Genomic DNA, 19,738 nt, shown 5'->3' with positions numbered 1-19,738 from the left:
CATTTTTTAATCTGTTCATCATAATTCGCCCAAAAAGTAGCCTAGACCCGCATTTCACCACAACAGAGAGAGAACCGTTTAGAGTGAATCGATTCACTAGAATGAATCGGACTTTCCAATGAAACGATTCATTGGAGTTCCAAACGAGAGAAAGGACTGTTAAATCATCATCCTCTCAGGTAAACATCCTTACTGGACTATATTTCAAAATATTATACATTGTTTTAATCATATTTCACTAGGCACATTAACCTAATTAAAAATAAGACGCAGAATTTAAATGAGTGTGTTTGAAAACAGCGATGTAACCATCAGCTAACTTAGGCCTACTCGTTGGAAAAAGTAGCTTGATCATTACTGGATATATTTCACAATATTATCAGGTATTTTAATTATATTTCACTGGACACATTAACCTCATTAAATTAAGACATAAAAAGAGACTTTAGATGAAGGTCGGTTATATGGGTGTGCTTATTATTCTTTCAGTTAAAACAGTTTTGAAGCGGTTATGTAAATTGTTCTTTACTGGGTATATATCAAAATATTGTCCAGTATTTAAATTATATTCACTTGATACATTAACTTAATTAAACATTAGATATAAGTTTATAGTGTGTTCACCAAGATTTTCATAATCATCGAGGCCCATTGTAGTCATTGTGGAGACTGCTGACTTTCAGGAAATCAGGGCAAACAATCAACTCATCTGCCACAGTCCTTTCCTTTGTGAAACTTGAATAATTCTCAATGCAACATACTAAGAATACACTGCACTCAGTGTCACCCACAGAATGGCCTCTATTTCCATGTTCCTTAAATAGGCCAAAGTGTTGGCTAGCTCAGTACAGTGCCTGAGAATTACATTAATGTGCAGAATGTTATGCGAATTGTTATTTGTAAAATGAGGTCATGCATGCATTCTTGATTCAATAAAAAATATGCAAATTGCAAACTTAACTATATTAATAACTTATGTCAAATTTGTGGTAGGCTATACACTGTTTATTAAACTGTTCTTTTCACAATTTCTTACAGCATTACAACTTCAAATTCATGTTTGAATATGCATCTGTCTCACGACAACCCTTTAAGACATTTATGCTTTAAAGATATATAATTTAAGTGAACAGATTTCCCCTTTTTAATGGGCTCTTCTTGTTTTTTTCTCTCTGATTGCTCCCGGGATCGGCTCCATTCTCAGGTCAGCTCTGTGGAATGTGGATGCCAGGTAGTCTCAACTGTTTCCTGTTTCCCCAGCAGTGACGTCACAACACCGGGCAAATATGCAAGAGAGTACTCCAGCACGTGCCATCTTCCTCACAGCGGGTAATCTGATGGTGTGACACTGCGTGTGTACAACCTTGCTGAGCACATCTGGGTAATGTATTAAGTGTCCTGAGGGAGAGGAGGTCATGCATATTGACGCCCCTGTCTGAGACATACTGGCTCGAGCTCTGATTATAAGCCCGACTGGGTGTGGAAAAAGCCACCTGATAACGTCAGCCCACATGCTAAAATCAGTTAGACAGCACATACTCTACACTGGAAAATTGCAAGGCTTTTCAATATTAAACAATAAAATACTTGGATTTTTGCTTTGTAAATTAATGCATGCAGATGCAAAGTCATTAAGACAAGAATAAATTACGCATTGCATTATTCAAGTCAACATTATGGTTATTTGTATTTTCTTTGGCTGAGAATGTAAAAAAATAAAAATGCAACTGCATAATTTATTTATGCCAGCATTCATACAGTTAAGTTATGACTGTAATGCAGACAGATAATTATTGAGAATCTAGCACATGCTGCTATTATCAGAGTTATTTCCTGCTACTGTTCACTGTGAAGTCACACTGTACAGTCACACTAAGTTAAATATATCTAAATTATATAAATAACAATTATTTAAGCCTGGCCTAAAGTAAAAAAGAAAAAAAGTTAATCTGAGAAAAGTTTTTAAATAAGAGTATATCTTACAACTGTAAGATAAAGTTGCAATTATGAGATATCAAGTGTGAGATGGGAAGTTAATTACAAGAAATCAATTAACATTTTAAAATATGAAATCACAATACTGAGATCTGAAATTGAAATTTGAAAATAAAATTGCAACTCCAAGATATAAAACCAAAATGATCACTATTATTGCATTCACATCATACAATATTAAAGTCACAATTATGAGAAAAGAATGCACTTTGTGAAATATTAAGTCACAAATATGGGATATAAATTCACATGTATGTTATGAGAAGTGAAGTTGTAATTGTAAGATACTGTTGCAATTGTGAGATATTAAAACTTTGAATAAATAAATAACGCAATGACAATAACTTTTGCAGAAAAAGGCTATAATAACCTAACTAATTTAAATCAACATATACAGTATATGATTTTCCATACAAGTCAGCTTTAAAGTTCAAGGGGGAACAATGACAGTGGTCTTGTTAATTTACAGAATTGATGTCTCATATTAGTCTATATAATTACTATGGTATGTCACAGCTTCATGGCCAGGCAGGAGTCTGTGTCTGTCAATATGCTCACTGCACATACCAGCATGTGGATGGAGAAGAATAATAACCTGCTTACTATTCATATTTGGCATCTATTACTGATGGTTGGGGATTATAGGTCTAGCTGTTCTCCTGCATTCCTGCTCATTGTGATAGAACAACAGACTCTGCAAGCAGATGTGGTGCAGGCGTGGTGCAAGGCCAGCTAAAGAATGGACCAGACCCGGCCCAGGGCCCTGTGCCATGTGGTGGAGCCAGCACATGGGTACAGATGGGAACCCCTGGAAAACTTGAGGGATGCTGCAAGCAGCCAACGGCCACCCACCTGTACCTGCATGTGAATATGCCAGCCGTGTTGAGTCCAGCACCTGTTTACTGCAGATACTGAAAGGTGCCATTAAATGAGAAAATGAGGCTGGACTTCCACGGCCAACCATGGGAGAAGGAATACAGCTTCCTCACTTTCCTTCGTAGAGGTAAACGATTCCAATATCAACTTTTTACGCCTTGTCTCCTCCCAATCAGCATCGTCAGGATACTTTCACCATGCATACTAATTCTGGTAATGTTTTAAATACATAAAAACAGCTTGACAAAAAAAAAAAAAAAATCACAAGTCATGAAACTGAAAAATAAAGGTAATATATATATATATATGTATTTTTTATGTTTTTGATGGAAATCCGCTATGCTCATAAAGCCTGCATTAATCAAAATACAGTAAAAGCAGTCATATTGTTAAATATTATTACAATTTAAAATAACTGTTTCTATTTTAATACAGTGTACAGTTGTCAAAACTGAGTTTTCAGCATCATTACTCCAGTCAGTGAACATGTGTCACATGATCCTTAAGAAATTCTTCTAATATGCTGATTTGCTGAAAGAAATGTTACTTATTATTATAAATGTTGCAGGGTTTCCGCGGGTCCATAAAAAGTCATAAATTTAACAATAAGAATTTAAGGCCATAAAAGGTCATAAAAACGGCAGGATTGTCCATACAAGGTCATAAAAACATTTAGCCACGTCTTAAATTGATATGCTAGTCCATTAATTTGTTCTTCCATCAAAATGCGCTTGCAGCGGCAATGGCATTCATTTGTTTCACCTGTTGTAGTTCTGTATGAGGAATCGGGGTGGTATCACACTGGTATCACAGCGTTTCAGAACTACAAGGTCCATGCGGCAGCATACAGACTTGTCAGAAAGACTTTCACAGAAACCCACGCGAAATCATACTGTCAGAACAGAACATACTGTGTCATACTGAGTCACTGCTTAGCTTAATTGAAATCATCCTGGCTATCACAATGGGAAAATGTACCTTTAACGATCTATGGCTCGAATACGGTGCGTTTAGTAGCTGGCTCAAGCCCGTCGCTAACAATCGGTATCAAGCATCCAATTAACACAAGACGCAGAAAAGCTGAACAGAGTAGCTGGTCACTCGCGCGCTCTGTGTTCGGTGCGGAGAGAGCCGCGTATCACTGTCAGTCCCTCTTGCACATGAACGTGAACTTGCACAAGATTGTGTAAATAGCAAAAATAAATAAAAATAAACGAATGGTACAACCTTCACCGGGGCCCCGCTGACCCCAGCTACGGCCCTGGCTGTGGGTGTTGAATACTGTGACCAAACACCAATAATACTTGTTATTTTGTAAAGTAATGGCATAAAATAATTGTTACTTTACAATGTTACAATTGTTAAGTGTTCCTGTGTTCTTGATACTCAAGAAAAATAAGGCGAAGGCTTCAGTTTCTTAATCTTAAGAAATAATAGAATAACTCTTTAAATAATAAAACTTGTTACTTTCAATGAAAGTCAATAATAAAAAAAAGACTTTTGAAAGGAATTATTTAGATTATATTAGAAAGTTATTTATCGTAATTCGTGTAGGTCATAAATTCAAATCCTAATAGTCATAAAAAGGTCTTAAAAAGTCTTAAATTTGACTGATTAAACCCTGCAGAAACCCTGTGTTGAAAACGGCTCTGATGCTTAATATGACATTGTTGTTTTCTCCAGGATTTTCTAATGAATAGAAAGTAAACAAAAAAGCATGTATTTGAAATATAAGTTTTGTTATGTTCTAAATGTTTTTACTGTTAACTTTTGATCAATTTAATGTATCCTTGCTGATTATTTTACTGACCCCAAAACAAATACCCTTGTAACTCTAAACCTTAAAGGATAATTTCACTTCAAGGATAAAAATTCCTGATAATTTACTCACCCCCATGTCATCCAAGGGTTCAGGGGTGCACAATATATATCGGCCGATAATTAATGCGCATCTAGTCAGTAAAAACAGTTTTCTAATCAGCAGAAAATTCCATCAGGTGTGTTATTTAACATAGAATAGCTGTGAATAGCTACAGGGAGCCGTTGTTAACTTACAAGCTACACAAATCCACGTTCATTATCAGCTTGGATTTGCACAGCTTGTCAGTTAACAACGGCATTGTGTAATAACAGATAATCTATAGCCCCTTTCACACTGCGATTCCGGAAAAAACACGGGTAATGTGTCCCGGAAATTGTTCTGGGTCGCTAGATTTTGCACTTTCACACTGACAGTGATTACCCGGAATATATGCGTGCGTTCACACACAACCCATAAAGGTCCTGTAAAGACATCAGGGTGTGACGTGTAATGTACGAGTCGTAAACGCTTGGCCCGTTAACTTTCACTGAAGCTGGCAAACGATCTCAGCTTCAGCACGAAAAGTGAGGAACTAACTGATCTCTGCTTCATTACAGTTTGCACATTTTTTTGTTGTCACAAACGTTGATCTGCCTTCAAAACACCAGCTAAAAGAGTCGCGTGATAGCGCGCGTCATCACTACGACACACCCTTTACAGCACTGGTTCTGGCTTTTGTCCATATAGAGCTCGTTCTGTGACTGAACCTGGCAATGTTACTAGGTCCCCGACCCGGGATCAATCCCTGTTTGCTTTCACACAGAAGGCGACCCGGAAATGTTCCAGCAAATTTTCCGGGTCCAACGTGTGAAAGGGTCTTATGTGAAATCACGCACCTGACTGAATTTACCGCTGATTAGATAACCGTCTTTACTGATGAGGTGCGCATTAATCATCGGCCGATATACAGTATATCGTGCACCCCTAAAGATGTTTATTTCTTTCTTTCTTCAGTCACAAAGAAATTAAGGTTTTTGAGGAAAACATTCCAGGTTTTTTTCTCCATGTAGTGGACAATGGCAGGTTGATGGTAAAAATTGCAGTTTCAATGCAGCTTCAAAGGGCTCTAGCCAAGAATAAGGGTCTTATCTTATCTTGGATGACATGGGGGTGAGTAAATTATAAGGAAATTTGTATTCTGGAAGTGATCTAATCCTTTAACATTTGAAGCGCTTTTCCACAGCTTTTTTAATTTAACTAAAAAGTCAAGGCACAGGTTTGTCAGTCCTTCAACCCATAAAGCATTCTGACAAAACACAAAGCTATAAGAATAGTCTCAGCAATTTATGGGACATCTGTGTCAGGTTCTTTCTTACTTCTGACCCACAACTCCCATACAGAGCTGACTTGTATTGTAGGTGTAATCAGTGTCCCGGAGTCAGACTCACCGAATCCTTTGCTGATACAGATCTTCATACTCTGGACATCCTACCAGGGTCAGTCTGAGTAGGTTGCAAACTCTACAGGCTTGTTTTTGTAAAGCACAGGAGCTCCCAGGAGTGTCATAACTCTTAACCCCAATGTGGAGGAGGATGTTCCTATTGTGCTTCCTAATTGCAATGTGGATCTTTCATTTAGTCTGTGTAAAAAGGCACGTAATTTCCTGTCCTGCTGCTGGAAAGAGTTTTTGGTGACAGCCCGATACTCAGGAATTTTTTGTTCCAGTAATCTATGACCTATATGAACTGCGAAAACACATTAAGCCAATGATTCAATCATCTTATGAATCATACAATCCAAAAGAGGACTACTTTTAGAGATGCTAGACAATCAAGGTTCTCTGAGAATGAAAATGTCAGCATTACCTCTGTGTTTGTAAATATTTATTAAGTTTGACAGCTCAAGAACCATTTTTTTGTTCAGGAGTGTTTATGCTTGTGACCCATCATAGGCCCCAAAGACCACTTACATCTTGTTTGAAGTCACTAACTAATGTTTACTCAACTAATTTCCTGAAACCACAGTAATGATTACGATGAGAGATGTTTTAATCTGTTTCATTCTGTTATGTCTGGGGTGGCCTTTATACCTGCTATGTAGACAAATCACGAGTAAGAAAGCAGAAGTGATCGACGTCATTATTCAAGCATTTTGCCTGTGAAAACAAAAAAAGCTCATATAACCTCTGAACTCATGCTCTCCACCAGAGTTACAACTGCATTACCAAAAATCATTGCGTTTAACCTCAAATATGTTATTTTGACAAAAGAGAATTTCCGATGCCTTGATCCCATGTGTTTACAATGTGACAGCAGGGGGAGGATCAGTAGCGGCTGACCTTGGCCACTGCACAAAGTAATATCATTTCCCCCCAATGTGCGCAAACATTTTAGAGCAATGTTGTTTATGGGTTTGCAAGGCATCTTTTCCTGGTGGATAGTCAGATCTGTTTCCTTAAGACTTCACTTCAAATGAATATCATGGAAATGAGTCATAGTGCCAGTGATAGTTTGCCATGACACATATTGACAGGTGCATAACAGGATGTACACTATAGTGTTCATGGATCATCGTACAGTAGCCTGTAAGCAAGGGCGATATTGAGGTATATAGGTATCACAATCAAACCATGAGCAATATTTTAAGGCTAATTTTATTTTATTAATATAATATTGCTCATTGTTAACTGATAGTTGCCAGAAACAAAATAGTATATCGACTTTAAATATAACAAATGTATTAAGATATATTTTTTTTAATCCAAAAGCTTTCTGACCCTGCATAGACAGGAGCACAACTGAAAAGTTCAAGGCCCAGAAAGGTATTAAGGACATTGTTAAAACAGGACATCAGTGGTTCAACCACAATTTTATGAAGCTATGAGAATACTTTTTGTGTGCAAAGAAAACAAAAATATAAACTTCAACAATCAACAATTTATTTTCTTCCATATCAGTCTTCGACACCTTTGCGAGAGTATCACAATGCATGCATGGTGCTGCTGACTTTGTGCGCAAAGAAAACAAAAATAACAACTTTAACATTTCTTCTCATCTGTGTCTGACTTCAACACTTATTCACGATTGATCCAAGACTTGTGCATGTGCCTTCCTCTGCTTGTGAACAAGGCTCAGCCGAAGCACATCCAGGTTCTACAACAGCAGCACCACACGCATGCATGAGCCCTTGTTGGTGTAAAGGAGCCCAAAGAGTCATGTGGCATATTATGTGCTGGGAAAGATGCTCTTAAGCAGGTAGGTGTGAATGCAACCTTGCATATGTGTCAGAATTAATTCAGCTGCTTATTATGCAAGAGAGGTTGATTATGGAAAAATAGTGAAATTAGCATTTGATAAAGTGTCTCATGTTCACACAGCCCTTTTTTATGATGCTCACATTCCTCTTTTCCATACACCTAATTTTTTTCTCTCATTTTCTCTCTCGTTTTCTTGTATAAACAAGCCTAAAGTAAAACCCCATCTATTATTGCATCAGATCTTTTCTTCCATATAGTGATGTATTTTCGAGTGTAACAGATTGTTGAAAGCAGGGACCTGGTTCTGTGCATTGGTTGTTGATCGGATTTGAGATGTTGGCTTGCAGCATGGTTTAAGTGGATTAAATGATTGGAGAAGCTGTGCATACATCACCAGAGAGAAGTCTGTCGTTTCATCGGAAAATCTAGTTAATGACGTTTTGTTTAAAAATGATGAGGTCAAAAACAACAAAAAAGAAACGAAACATATACATGAATTGTTCAAACAAGATCAATAACATGCATTTAAAAACAGATTCTTTTTCATTTCATGTCAACTTTAATGGCGTTTTCTGTATAGGCAAAAAAGATAATTTTGCTCAAAAATGAAAATGATCTTTGCTTACATTCATGTGTGTATGTTTCTGTAAGTTTCTTTAATCTTTGCTGCTGAACAAAACAGAACATTTTGAAGCCTGTGCTGGATGGATGCTCTTGCGTTGAAATATCAATGAAGGTACTAGAGATTCAAAAATATGCAAAAATTCGTAAAGCATAATAAACATAGTCTGACTTGTATGCTCTACATTTTCTGAAGCCATATGATAACCTGTGTTTGCTTCAAGAGTTTTATTTTGTCTTTCAAGAACATCATTTAACTTGATGTTATATAGATGTAGCCTTAAAGACTAAATAGTCAAACATAGCTACAGCTTGTATCAAAGCAGGTTCTGCAGTAATTAGGTCTGACATGCAGGAAGCAGCAGCTAAGCCGAGATGTCAAGAGCTCACGTGTGGCCCAGAAAAAAAGAGTCCTAATAAGAGTAATGATCATTTATTATAACCTCTAAGTTCAGTTATGGCATCCTACCTTTATATATACATGCTCATCAGATCGTCTTTTTAACAACCTTTATATTTTGTAGAAAAAACAACGATTTGTTTATCTAAGTTTCCATCTTTTATGTCCAGAAATCATGGATAGCCTGTCTGTTATGTTCTCTTGGAAATCATTTTGCGTTCTGGTTCCACATCTTTAGGGAGGTTCTTTAACTCAGGAAAGACCCAGAGGGAGGAGGCCGGGGTGTGAACTCTTCAGGGGTCTTACGGCACATGACTCAGGAGAAAAACAATCTTATGTCCCCACTCACCCATCCGCTCAGCCAAGCCTCTTATGACACACAGACAGATGGCAAGAGTTCACCCTTAGTACATTCGTAGAAAGACGCTTTCTCGGATGAATAAGCATCTCTACCCTTGCAATTTCCAGAAAATAAGTTGTAACCTGGGTTGGGATATCTTTACAAGCTGCAGTTTCTGATAAGAATGTCATTAGCAGGTGACTAGCCTTGAGTAGTTGGCTTTTTGTTTGTGGCCATTATTCAGCAACAAGCTGTTTCCTACCGCTGATTCCCAGAAGTCTTAACAGCCGGTGTTCAGGATAAATGTGAATATACAAGCAAACATTAAAGTATTTTTACTCTAAGAAAAAAGTCGAGTCACAAAATTTCTAAAAATTGACTTGATTGAGCAATCAAAAGAGCAGATTTGTGCTCTTCGCATGCCAGTGGGCTTGAATCTGCACTGTGCAAAAGATTTGTGATTTTATGTATTAAATACTTGGCTTTATGTAGATGATCAATTGAATTTGTCATTGCTGGCAGAGCATTGATGAAAATAATGCTGGTTCAGATCAGAACCGTGGCCTTAGGACAGCAATGTGATATGCATTGTTCTAATTACTGCTGAATAAGAGCCATTAATCCATTTCCATCTGGGCCACCCATCATGTTAACTGGATCATCCCAGATACCCTCATGAGCTCTGTTCTAAGCGATAAGGTATAGATGTCTGACTGACAGAGACAGAAATTTTGGTTTTAGTAACTAAAATAATTACTTTTCACTCCATCCATGATACTGTAGCTAGCTAGGTTATTACCAGTACTAGTAGAAAGTCTCTACACTACCATTCAAAAGTCTGGGGTAACTAAGATATTTTTGTTTTTTGAAAGAATTCATAGTTTTATTAAGCAAGGATGCTTTAAATTGGTGAAAGTGACAGTAAAGACATTTATAATGTTACAAAAATATCTATTTCAGATAAATGCTGTTCTTTTGAACTTTCTATTCATCAAAGAAGCCTATTAAGAACTTAAAACTATTAAGCAGCACAACTTTTCAACAATGATTAAAAAATAAATGTTTCTCAAACATCAAATCAGCATATTAGAATGACTTCTGAAGGATCAAGTGACACTCGAGCAATGATGCTGGAAATTCAGCTTTGCCATCAAAAATACATTACATTTTCAAATATATTGAATTATAAAAAGAAAACCAGTTCTTTTAAATTGTAATAACATTGTATTTCACAATATTAACATTTTAAAAAAATTTGATCAAATAAAATATATAATTGTTGTATAATGTACATTATAATATAATTATGCTTGTTAAGTACAATCATTGTTGCATTAAAAACTGATTCTAGTTTTAAGTGTTTTTTATTTGTCTACTACATTATCAGCTTATATTGGTTAGAATTTTGATATATATGTTTGATTAAAGATCAAATACATTAACTATGTTTGGTCTTCTGAACAGTTTGATTAGGTAAGACTCCAGCATTCAGCTGAATGTTTATCCATGACATGCTGAGGCTGCTTAAGCTTTATTTATTTGTCCTATGGATCCTACAAAAATGGAACCATATGCCATCAACTATCAGTGTCCTCAAGGGTCTTTCACTGACAATGTGCTAAGTCTGCTCTTTTATGCAATGGCCAAGTTCTAGTCATGTGTCCAAAGCCTCAGCAGATTCTGATGCAGTCTCAGAGTGATTAAGAAGGCTTTATGTTCTATCCTTAGCTTCCCGAGGACCGATTAGCAGGTAGGCCCCCAGTGGGACAAGTGCTTTTCAGCTGGCAGTTCATAGCAGCTTCTGCTCCTTCTCAACTCTCATTGTGTGGAAACTCAGAAGATGCTTTTCTGAGCTCTTGGTTTTCTCAACATTGAGATCATGGTTCTTATCATGGTGAGTTTTTTGCAGTCCTTTGTAAAGGACATTTTAGGTTTACATTGGACAATATCCTGGTGCTTTTAGATGTAGACCTCGGCTAAACCTCATTGGTTTAGAATATTTCTGTGGTAAAAGTAACAATTCTCTCCAGTTTTTGTGCTTCAGCTGATCTTTTTGATGGTCTAGGTATTAAGTAGATCTGAATTATGTGATTACAAAGATATCAACAGAGGTGCATGCAATAATACTAGAGTATAATGAGAAACATCATTGCAGATATCTGGGTTGCATTTAACGCATTGTGCCAGTCAGAGTTCAAAAATTCTGCCTGCATTCACAAAGTTCTGTGGATATTCATGATGTTTAAAACGTCCTTAGCTTAGGTTTGTTTAACATCTTTTTCATATGCTGTTTTGAGCTTACAGATCCTCTGTATCACAAGAATTTACTTGTTTTGGATAACATAATTGATATCATATGATTTATATTATTTGTTTACATTCTGTTTTCTTCAAATGTTCTCATCAAAAGCAGATATTGGAACAGCCCTCTGGGTAATTTATTAGAACATCTTTTTTTTCCAGAAAAAAGGATGCAGATTGCCATATTCAGCTTTCCTAGTTCCACATTTTGCAATCTGAATTACGTCAGTGATACTTCAAATGAATTCTTTGCTATCCTGCAATTATGACCTTATGATCATAGAGCATTTTGTTCAGTGTATAATTGTATAATTATAACTGTATAATTTTCCCCATTGTGTCCTAGTTTCTGATAACCTATATTGATTCAGCTACCCTTGAATGTTGATTTTCTTGTATATATATTTGAATATTTGTATATATATTTGACTTATGCCCACCGAGGCTAATTCCCAAATGTAATTTTTCCCTGTGATGGCAAAGTGGAATTTTCATCTTCCATTATTCCAGTTTTCAGTGTCACATGATCTTTCATGATTCTAAAATAGTGATTTTTTCCCCCAGTTTGTTTAATTTTTTTTATATTTGGATCATAATATAAGAATATCAGAATATATATTAATGGTTTTGTGTTAGATTTAACTGATTTAGAGTTCTACCCTTTCTTTGAACAAATTAAGTCTTTCTGTTTCTGACTTTCATAACTTTGCTTTCTTAAATCACATGACTTGGTAATATTGAATTTTCACATTTGTACTTGAATCAAAAATAGCAATAGGCTTCCACTGCAGCTTCATCCTGTCACATGTTGCTTCCACTTTCTCCCTGCACTTGTAGATAAGCTCTTTAGTCTAATTTAGGCGAAGTCTGCTCTTTTTATCCCTGCTTAGTCTCTGATATCTGTCCATCGTTCCTGTGTCTTGAACTCAGTAATGCTCCCTCAGCTGTAGCGTGTGCCAGGCACAAATGTGCTGTCATGATGTGCCAGTGGGATTCCTGCAGATGTACCTGTTTAAGGTCACGTGTTAAATCTGTTTTTTTTTTTAAAGGTTTGTTTTGACATCAACGCTGCAGATACTTTAAGTTTTAATATTTGCAATGGGCATAAAGCACTTTGAGTCTGTGCCCATTTCAGTTCTAAAGGTACTGTGTCTTATGTAAAGAAGCTTGATTGTGCATGGAAGTGATTGAGAAAAGACTTTAATGAGATTCTGGAAGGAAAAGTGGGCTCAGGTACAAATTTAAAAATAAAGTATCAATTAGTAATCCAAAAACTCTTCTTTTCATGACAGTGCAAATGTTCCAATATTGTGTTTGGCTCACTTAGCAGAGAATTTTAAACCCTGTTAAGAACAGGATCGAGTTAAAAGCATTCAGTCTTTTTATGCTTATGAGTTTATCCTCTTGTTTAAGCTTAAAAGTTTATTCTCAAGTTTATCAGGATTGTCTTAACACAAGAAATATTCTCTTAAAAAGAGGTAAAAAAATGACTTCTTATGATCAACGCTCTTGTGTTTGTTTCATTTGAGAAAGTATGCAACATGCAACATACATTTGCAAGTGTGCAAAAAAATCTAAGCATAAAATGTGATCCACGTCTCAGATTTGTAGTAAAAATATTGGAATTTTGCAATTTTATAAAGCATTTTTATGGAAATATTTTTCTTTTCTATGTTGTTTTAGATATTTTATTTGATACCTTTATTCTTAAAACGAGTAATAAAGCTGAATGAAATCAACATGAATTCCAGAATTTCTTAATTATTTACTTTAAAGACATAAGCACTAGCACTTGTGTTAAAATCATGTTATCCAAAGAGCACCAGTGGAAGTGAGAACATCTGAAATATGAATAGCTATTAATTAAATCACCTAGAAATAGTGCAGAATCTCAAATTTCTTATTCAGTTTAGATCCTAGCATTTTAGTATACTTTTACTTTATTCTTGAATCTGAAAAACTGTTTTAGTTCCAGGTTTGAATTATATTTTAAATTCCAGATACAGCCCACATTCTTACATAGTTCATACTTGAATATTATTTGTTTCATAGGCCAAACCATTTCAGTTGCAATTCTATCCAATTTGCATCATTGTTCTAATGTTCACTGGGCTTGACAACCTAATGGGCTTGACAGTGAATTACTTAATGCACTGTTAGTGATATTAACCTGCGCATATGTTTTATGCTTTTGTCTTTTACAGAATGGAAGGAGAGGATGAATGAGTGTGATCTGCTAGGCCAGAGAGTATAGCCCTGCTATGTTCTCATGTGGTCCCTTTATCATCTGATTAAACCCATAGTCAACTGACATCAACTACAGGCCACTGGATGAAATTAAAATGGCCTCTCACAAGCAAAGCTTTCAATGCTTTGACACCATCACAGACGACCCATCTCTCAAGCCCCCTTTCCCCCATGGACACAGCTCCTCAGCGTCCTTCAGAGGCTCATCCGGTTCGACCAGACTGGAGCCGCTGGAGGCTCATGGATGCTATCTCTGTGCTGATCACCAGCAGGCCAAGGCGATGGCCTCAGAGGCCACAGGAGCTTACTCGAACCCATGGTATCATTTCCAGACACATCCACACTCTCAGCAGTATACAGTCAGGAGGTCCAGTCGACCTGAGGAAGCTCCTGGGCACGTTGAAGATCACCACCATCACCATCCTCACAGGCACTCCAGGAAGATTGTGCTTGTGAAAAACAGTGACCCGTCTGTCCGGAGGAGCATCGTGCTGCGCCGCAGGAGCCTGCGCAGTCTGGCGCTCTTCATGGACGAGGTCTCTGAACTCATGCAGTGTCTCATCAGGAAGCTCTACACACTGGAAGGCCACAAGGTGAGTCTTTTCTGAAAATACACTCTAACGTCCAAATGTTTGGGGTCTGTAAGAAATTATTACAAAATTAACACTATTATTGTGTTACGCAAGAGTGCGTTAAATGGAGCAAAAGTGTCAGTAAAGATATATATATATAAAGCAGTTCAACTATTTTTTATGTCAACATAATAGTGTTTGACAATAATGTTTCTTGAGCAGCATCAGAAAAAAAAAAAGAAAAAAAAAAGAAAAAAAGGCCATGAAGCCCCTTTCCACACTAAATATTGTCAGTCAGTCTTTAGGTTTGCTTATTTGTGTCTATCTGGTTGTGTCTAACATTATAAGTGTTATATAATGTAGCTATTTACATGTATATTAACTGACCCAAACTATGTAAGAGAACGCTGTTGTGCAGGAGCAGCAAATGTTTTAAGGACACAGAGGCCTCTAGTGGCTGAAACCGGAGGCTCTGATACAAATAATCAACAGGCTTTGGAGAAGTTAGGCTAGCAGATCTGTTGTTCCTTCACAGCTCTCACTTTAGTTAAAAACACGTGTTTACAGGAAGCTAGGTATTTGTTAGTGACTCCACGTCTGACAGCTGGAAAGTCCCAAAGCTGTGGAACCACTAAACTTGAACTCTTTAATTAGATTTTTGTACATTAGTTATTTCAGTCAAGCAAACAAAGTGACGGTCGCCACAAATTGAGTTGTTTGATTTATGAAGCGCTCATAATGCTGAGAACAAGATTAGTTGAGCAGATCAGTCAGCGTAAAGTTCATTTTAGTTACTATCACTCCCACTAGCGCTTAAGGGCAAATGCCACAGACCACGGAAGAGGAAAAAATAAAGAATTACAGTCTGCAGGTGGTTTGGGTAGATAAGCAATGGACAGAGTGGCTCGGGCAGTGTAAGAAATAGCCCCTCTGGGACAGAGCTATGGCAGCCCTGATAAAAGGTGAGAGGCTAGGAGTTTATACATCCCCAAGGGGCAACCAGAGGCTGTTCCACAAAATCAAGACACGTCTCGAAGTGTTTGCACGCAATGGGCACGGCGCAGTGTGCTACGGGGCTAATGGTGGCATCACACTGTACACAGAGAAAGCGCTAGCTGTCCCTTTAAAAGGGGAACACTTCTTGGCTTGGAGTCCACAGAATGTCTGGAGTCGTTCCAGGAATTTCCTGTCCATCAGAGCTGGACTTACTAGTCATTGCTGACTCTGGTCAGCGCTGCTGGTCCTCTGTGGGTCTAGAGCAGGCACATCCTATTAGCACTGCCACAGGCCTGTACTTCCCATAGAAAACATGCTGTAAAGTTGCACACACCCCTCCACAGGGGTCTGACTGATACATGGATAACATTACGAATGGCAAAGAGACAATGCCAGAAATAGCTCGACCAGCACTAGTGTTAAGGTTTATTTGTCACTGGCTGAAAGTTGAACATGTAAGAGAACAAGAACAAAATCCTGCATGACCCTCGAGTGTGTTAGAAGACATAAAGTTTTGTGCTTCGGTTGCTGGGAAAGAGATATGAGTATACTGGTAGTTTTCAGGGCTCTAGACTGCATATAAAATGGTCACAAAAAAGTTTGACAATTTAATGTAAATTTGATTTAAAACATAGTCTCTAGTAATGACAGTTTGGAAAAAGCAATTGTGAAGCAATTCTTTTGAATCTGTCAGTCAAAATAAATGCATTAACAAATCACAAAACGGTGACTGATTTCCCACTTAATACGAAGTCATTTGAAAATTATGTTCCATTATTAATGAACCGACAGCCATTACTTGTTGTAAAGAATATTAAAAAAAAAAAATAGCATTCTGAAAAAAAAAAAAAATGTGTTAAAATATATTATGTCATTGATTAGCATAGTGAGGTCCAATGATGGATTGGAGATATACTAAAACCATATAAACAAAATACACACACACTTACACTTAAATATATTATATTTAAAATAAATATCTTAATATATATTTAAATAGGCAGTAATATTCTTACAAAAAGAGTGACGTTTATTCATGCCACAAATACAGTACAAATCTAAACAACCATCTTAGTCAAGTGATAAACACATGTTAATTCTGTGTACAGGCTGTTTGTAAAATTATTTTTTATAACTGAGTTACTTATTTAGTTTTATACTATTTTGTGTGTGTACCATTTAATACTTTGACCATAGCATTCTCTTCTTTGATACACTCTTTTTAAATATCTTTGAATAAATGTTTCTTGCTGTTCTTGTTACAGTAGATATGATCAGGATATTCCTTTACTGATATTGTTGCACAGCAGTGATGCACCAGCATCCAGAGAATAACTATTAATCTTGCTCAAATCAGAGCTATTTTGAACCAGCAGAAGCAGGTCAATGCCATGAAAACATACAGTTTGAGATACTCGCATCCTCTACAGTTCCAGTTAATTATCTTCAATCAAACCCACTGCAAACCTGACAAGTTTTGAAAATATAAAACTGCAGAGCATGCAGATTTAACATAAGGTTAGTATTGTGTTAAAGAGGGCTATGTCATGTTGATGTGTTTTGTACTCCCTATATATACAGTATATAATGGTTTCATGAGTTTGGAACCTGATTCTGCATTAGATGTTGTTAGATTACTACAATTAAAAATGTTTTTCAGACATACTACTCATGTTTCTTAGCTTTTTTCTTTCACAAAAAGCCTTTCTTCATTAACCTAGTGAAAACTGCATTTGAAATGCATTGATTTCATACTAAGTATACAATACATTCACATATTTATTTTCTTCAAATGTCCTGCAATTGTGATTTTAGTATACTAAACTATTAAAGTCTGCTTTAAATGTGCGGAAGTAGTCCAACTAAAGTATACTGTATCTAATTAAGCTAAACTGGAACTACTGCAAGTATACTTAATGTACACTTTAAATATCTTGTTTTTAAAGATCAATGTTAATCAAAAATCATACAGTCCTCATCAGCAGTGACATTAAAACACATTTTAGGCTTAACATGGCTTGTGTATTTGTGCACTATTTGTTTGTACACTTCTTGTTTATGCTGACCCATGAGTACTGACGCATGTACCTAAAACACCCTGCATAATGGATCACACACATTTTCAGATCACTGTTTTCATGATCAAAAATTAGTGTGGGAAAATGTATACACCAGATGGGTTGACTTCCCATGGCCATTAAACTTTAATTGATATGGCTTTAATCCATTATAACACATTTCCTCATCAGAACTTGGCAGTTGTAATAATCCCTGCTGATATAATTTCAGCCAGATATTGCTGATCTTAATCGATTCGATTCTGTCATATTGTAATCAACCAGCAGCACAGTCTATGTAAAGTAGCAAATGATTTGCATGTTTTTCAGATTGACAGTGTGCAAAGTCTGCTGCATTGCCCGAGCATTTTAGTTTGTGTGGGACGTGAGCCTTTCCACCCACTCCTGTTGGACAACTTCAGGAAGAACTCCTACGACAAACTTCCAAAGCTGAACACAAAGCAACGCTCGAGTGTCTGCAGTGATGAAAAGGGGACCAGGAAAAATGGTAGGTCACACTGCAAAAAAGTTCTTACTTTACAGTAAAAAAATTAACTAAAAATCCTCAAAACAACATAAATTAGCTTGAAGCTAAAATTTGAAAATTCTAACCCATGTGTTCAAATGTAATTTATTTTATAAAAGTATTTATTTATTTGTTTTACGAAATACACTTAAACTTATGCTTAAAACATTAAAAAGTATTTGCCATTGGAATAAGAAAAATAAACTTTACATTTATACCAAGACTTGATTTCTTATACAGCTTAAACAGGATGCTTATTTAATAGAAAACAAGTAAAAAATCTATACAATTATTTGATTATTTTGTATATGTATTGTAAAAGTTATTTACTTTGTTTACTTTCTTACTTCTAGTCAACTTTGGACTTGAAACTAAGAGAAGCGTCATCCATCCAAGGTGTGATTCAAGCAACAGATCAGCAAGACTGTCCGTCTCATCTGAAAAGTTGTTTCCTGATGGACTTAACTCTTTACCACCAGGGCACAGAGGTGCTTGTCCTCATCAATGTGAAAATACGATGGATGATGACATTGAAAAGCGAGTTCTGGTCAACAAAGACGGAAGCCTGTCAATGGAGATGAAAGTGCGCTTTCGGCTATTACACAACGAGACATTGCACTGGTCCACGGAAGTGAAGAAGGCAAAGAGCACTTTTAAACGAATCCCATATTGTCCATGATGATGCTCGTTCCCTCTCGCATGGCAGTGCTGAGAGCTGCTCAGAAGCCGATTCTCTCGCTGCTGGCGAAGCAGATGAGGCATACAGCACCAAACGTTACCAGCGACACTTTGAGGAGCCACATTGCCAGCACTGCTGTGCTCACTGTCAGAGATATGATATCTGGAAGAATCCTGTTCCTCCTGATCAAGGATCAGTAAGACGCATCAGATCTTCAAGCTCAAGTGCGTCCTCGCGGAGAATAGTATGCAAAATGGCATCTACTGACAGCATACGCCACAATGTCCAGTGAGGAGTACACAGAGCAATGTAGTGGAAAAGGCAACTTGCATTCAACGGACCTTTGGGCAGCAGGGTGACTCCACAGTCGAACAATGTACCATCAACCATTGCCGCAGTCGAAGTGAAGTACGCTCAATGTCGCCTAAAACAAAGAGCACAAGTGTTGTAGAAGACAAGCCTGAGAACGCTCATGTATCTGAAAATGAAGAGAACAGACCTGATGTCATATCTTCTAACCTCCCTAAAGATCAATTAAGTGTTCAGATTACTCAGCCAGTTGAGGAAGAGGAGAGGCCTGTATCTGTTGTGAGTTCTTCTTCTCAAATTTTAGCATTACTGAAGGAAGATCAAGATGATGAAGATATTGACCTTCTCTGAGTACCTCGGGAACATCTCATGGCCAACAGGAAGACGAGGAGAGCAAAGATGCAGAACCAAACCCATGTTCTACTACATCCTGTAAATCTCCTGCATCTCCGTCACATTTGTCACCAAGACCACCAAGCAAAGCTTCATCTTTAGGACAGTCTAAAAGATCCAGAAAGTTGGTCAGTCCAGAAGAAGATGATGAAGAGGGCAGGTCTGAAGCATCAGCGGCACATAAAGCATCATCCAGACTCAAATATTTGGTCACAAAGGACTTAGAATCTCCAGGGGATTCTGAATCAACTGATCAACTCGAAGACATTCAACACAGAACTGATGTGCAAGAGGAAGAAAAAGACGAAAGGGCACTAAGTGCGCTGTCAGCCAAATCAAAAACTTCTGTGAAGTCACTGTCTGAGTGTT

The 19,738-nt window shown here is 37.0% G+C and overlaps 1 protein-coding gene across 1 annotated transcript; it reads left to right on the top strand.

The window, feature by feature from the left end:
• The first annotated feature begins 13,803 nt into the window (after positions 1-13,803).
• On the top strand, positions 13,804-18,667 carry LOC113037954 (retinitis pigmentosa 1-like 1 protein). The gene is made up of 3 exons (XM_026195264.1): positions 13,804-14,430; positions 17,793-17,970; positions 18,342-18,667. The coding sequence occupies exons 1-3, from the start codon at positions 13,933-13,935 to the stop codon at positions 18,665-18,667; spliced, it is 1,002 nt and encodes a 333-aa protein (XP_026051049.1). The 5' UTR covers positions 13,804-13,932.
• The last annotated feature ends 1,071 nt before the right edge of the window (positions 18,668-19,738 follow it).

The sequence above is a fragment of the Carassius auratus genome, chromosome 20, assembly GCF_003368295.1.
Source record: "Carassius auratus strain Wakin chromosome 20, ASM336829v1, whole genome shotgun sequence".
NCBI classification, from domain to species: domain Eukaryota; kingdom Metazoa; phylum Chordata; class Actinopteri; order Cypriniformes; family Cyprinidae; genus Carassius; species Carassius auratus.
The sequence above is the reverse complement of the archived record's forward strand: the minus strand, read 5'-3'. Positions and strand labels throughout refer to the sequence as shown.

Bases quoted from the DNA above. Each gene is read 5' to 3' on its own strand.
- LOC113037954 (XM_026195264.1), top strand. From the start codon at position 13,933: ATGGCCTCTCACAAGCAAAGCTTTCAATGCTTTGACACCATCACAGAC. The intron at 14,431-17,792 runs GTGAGTCTTTTC...CATGTTTTTCAG, and splicing joins ACACACTGGAAGGCCACAAG to ATTGACAGTGTGCAAAGTCT. The intron at 17,971-18,341 runs GTAGGTCACACT...TCTTACTTCTAG, and splicing joins AAAGGGGACCAGGAAAAATG to TCAACTTTGGACTTGAAACT.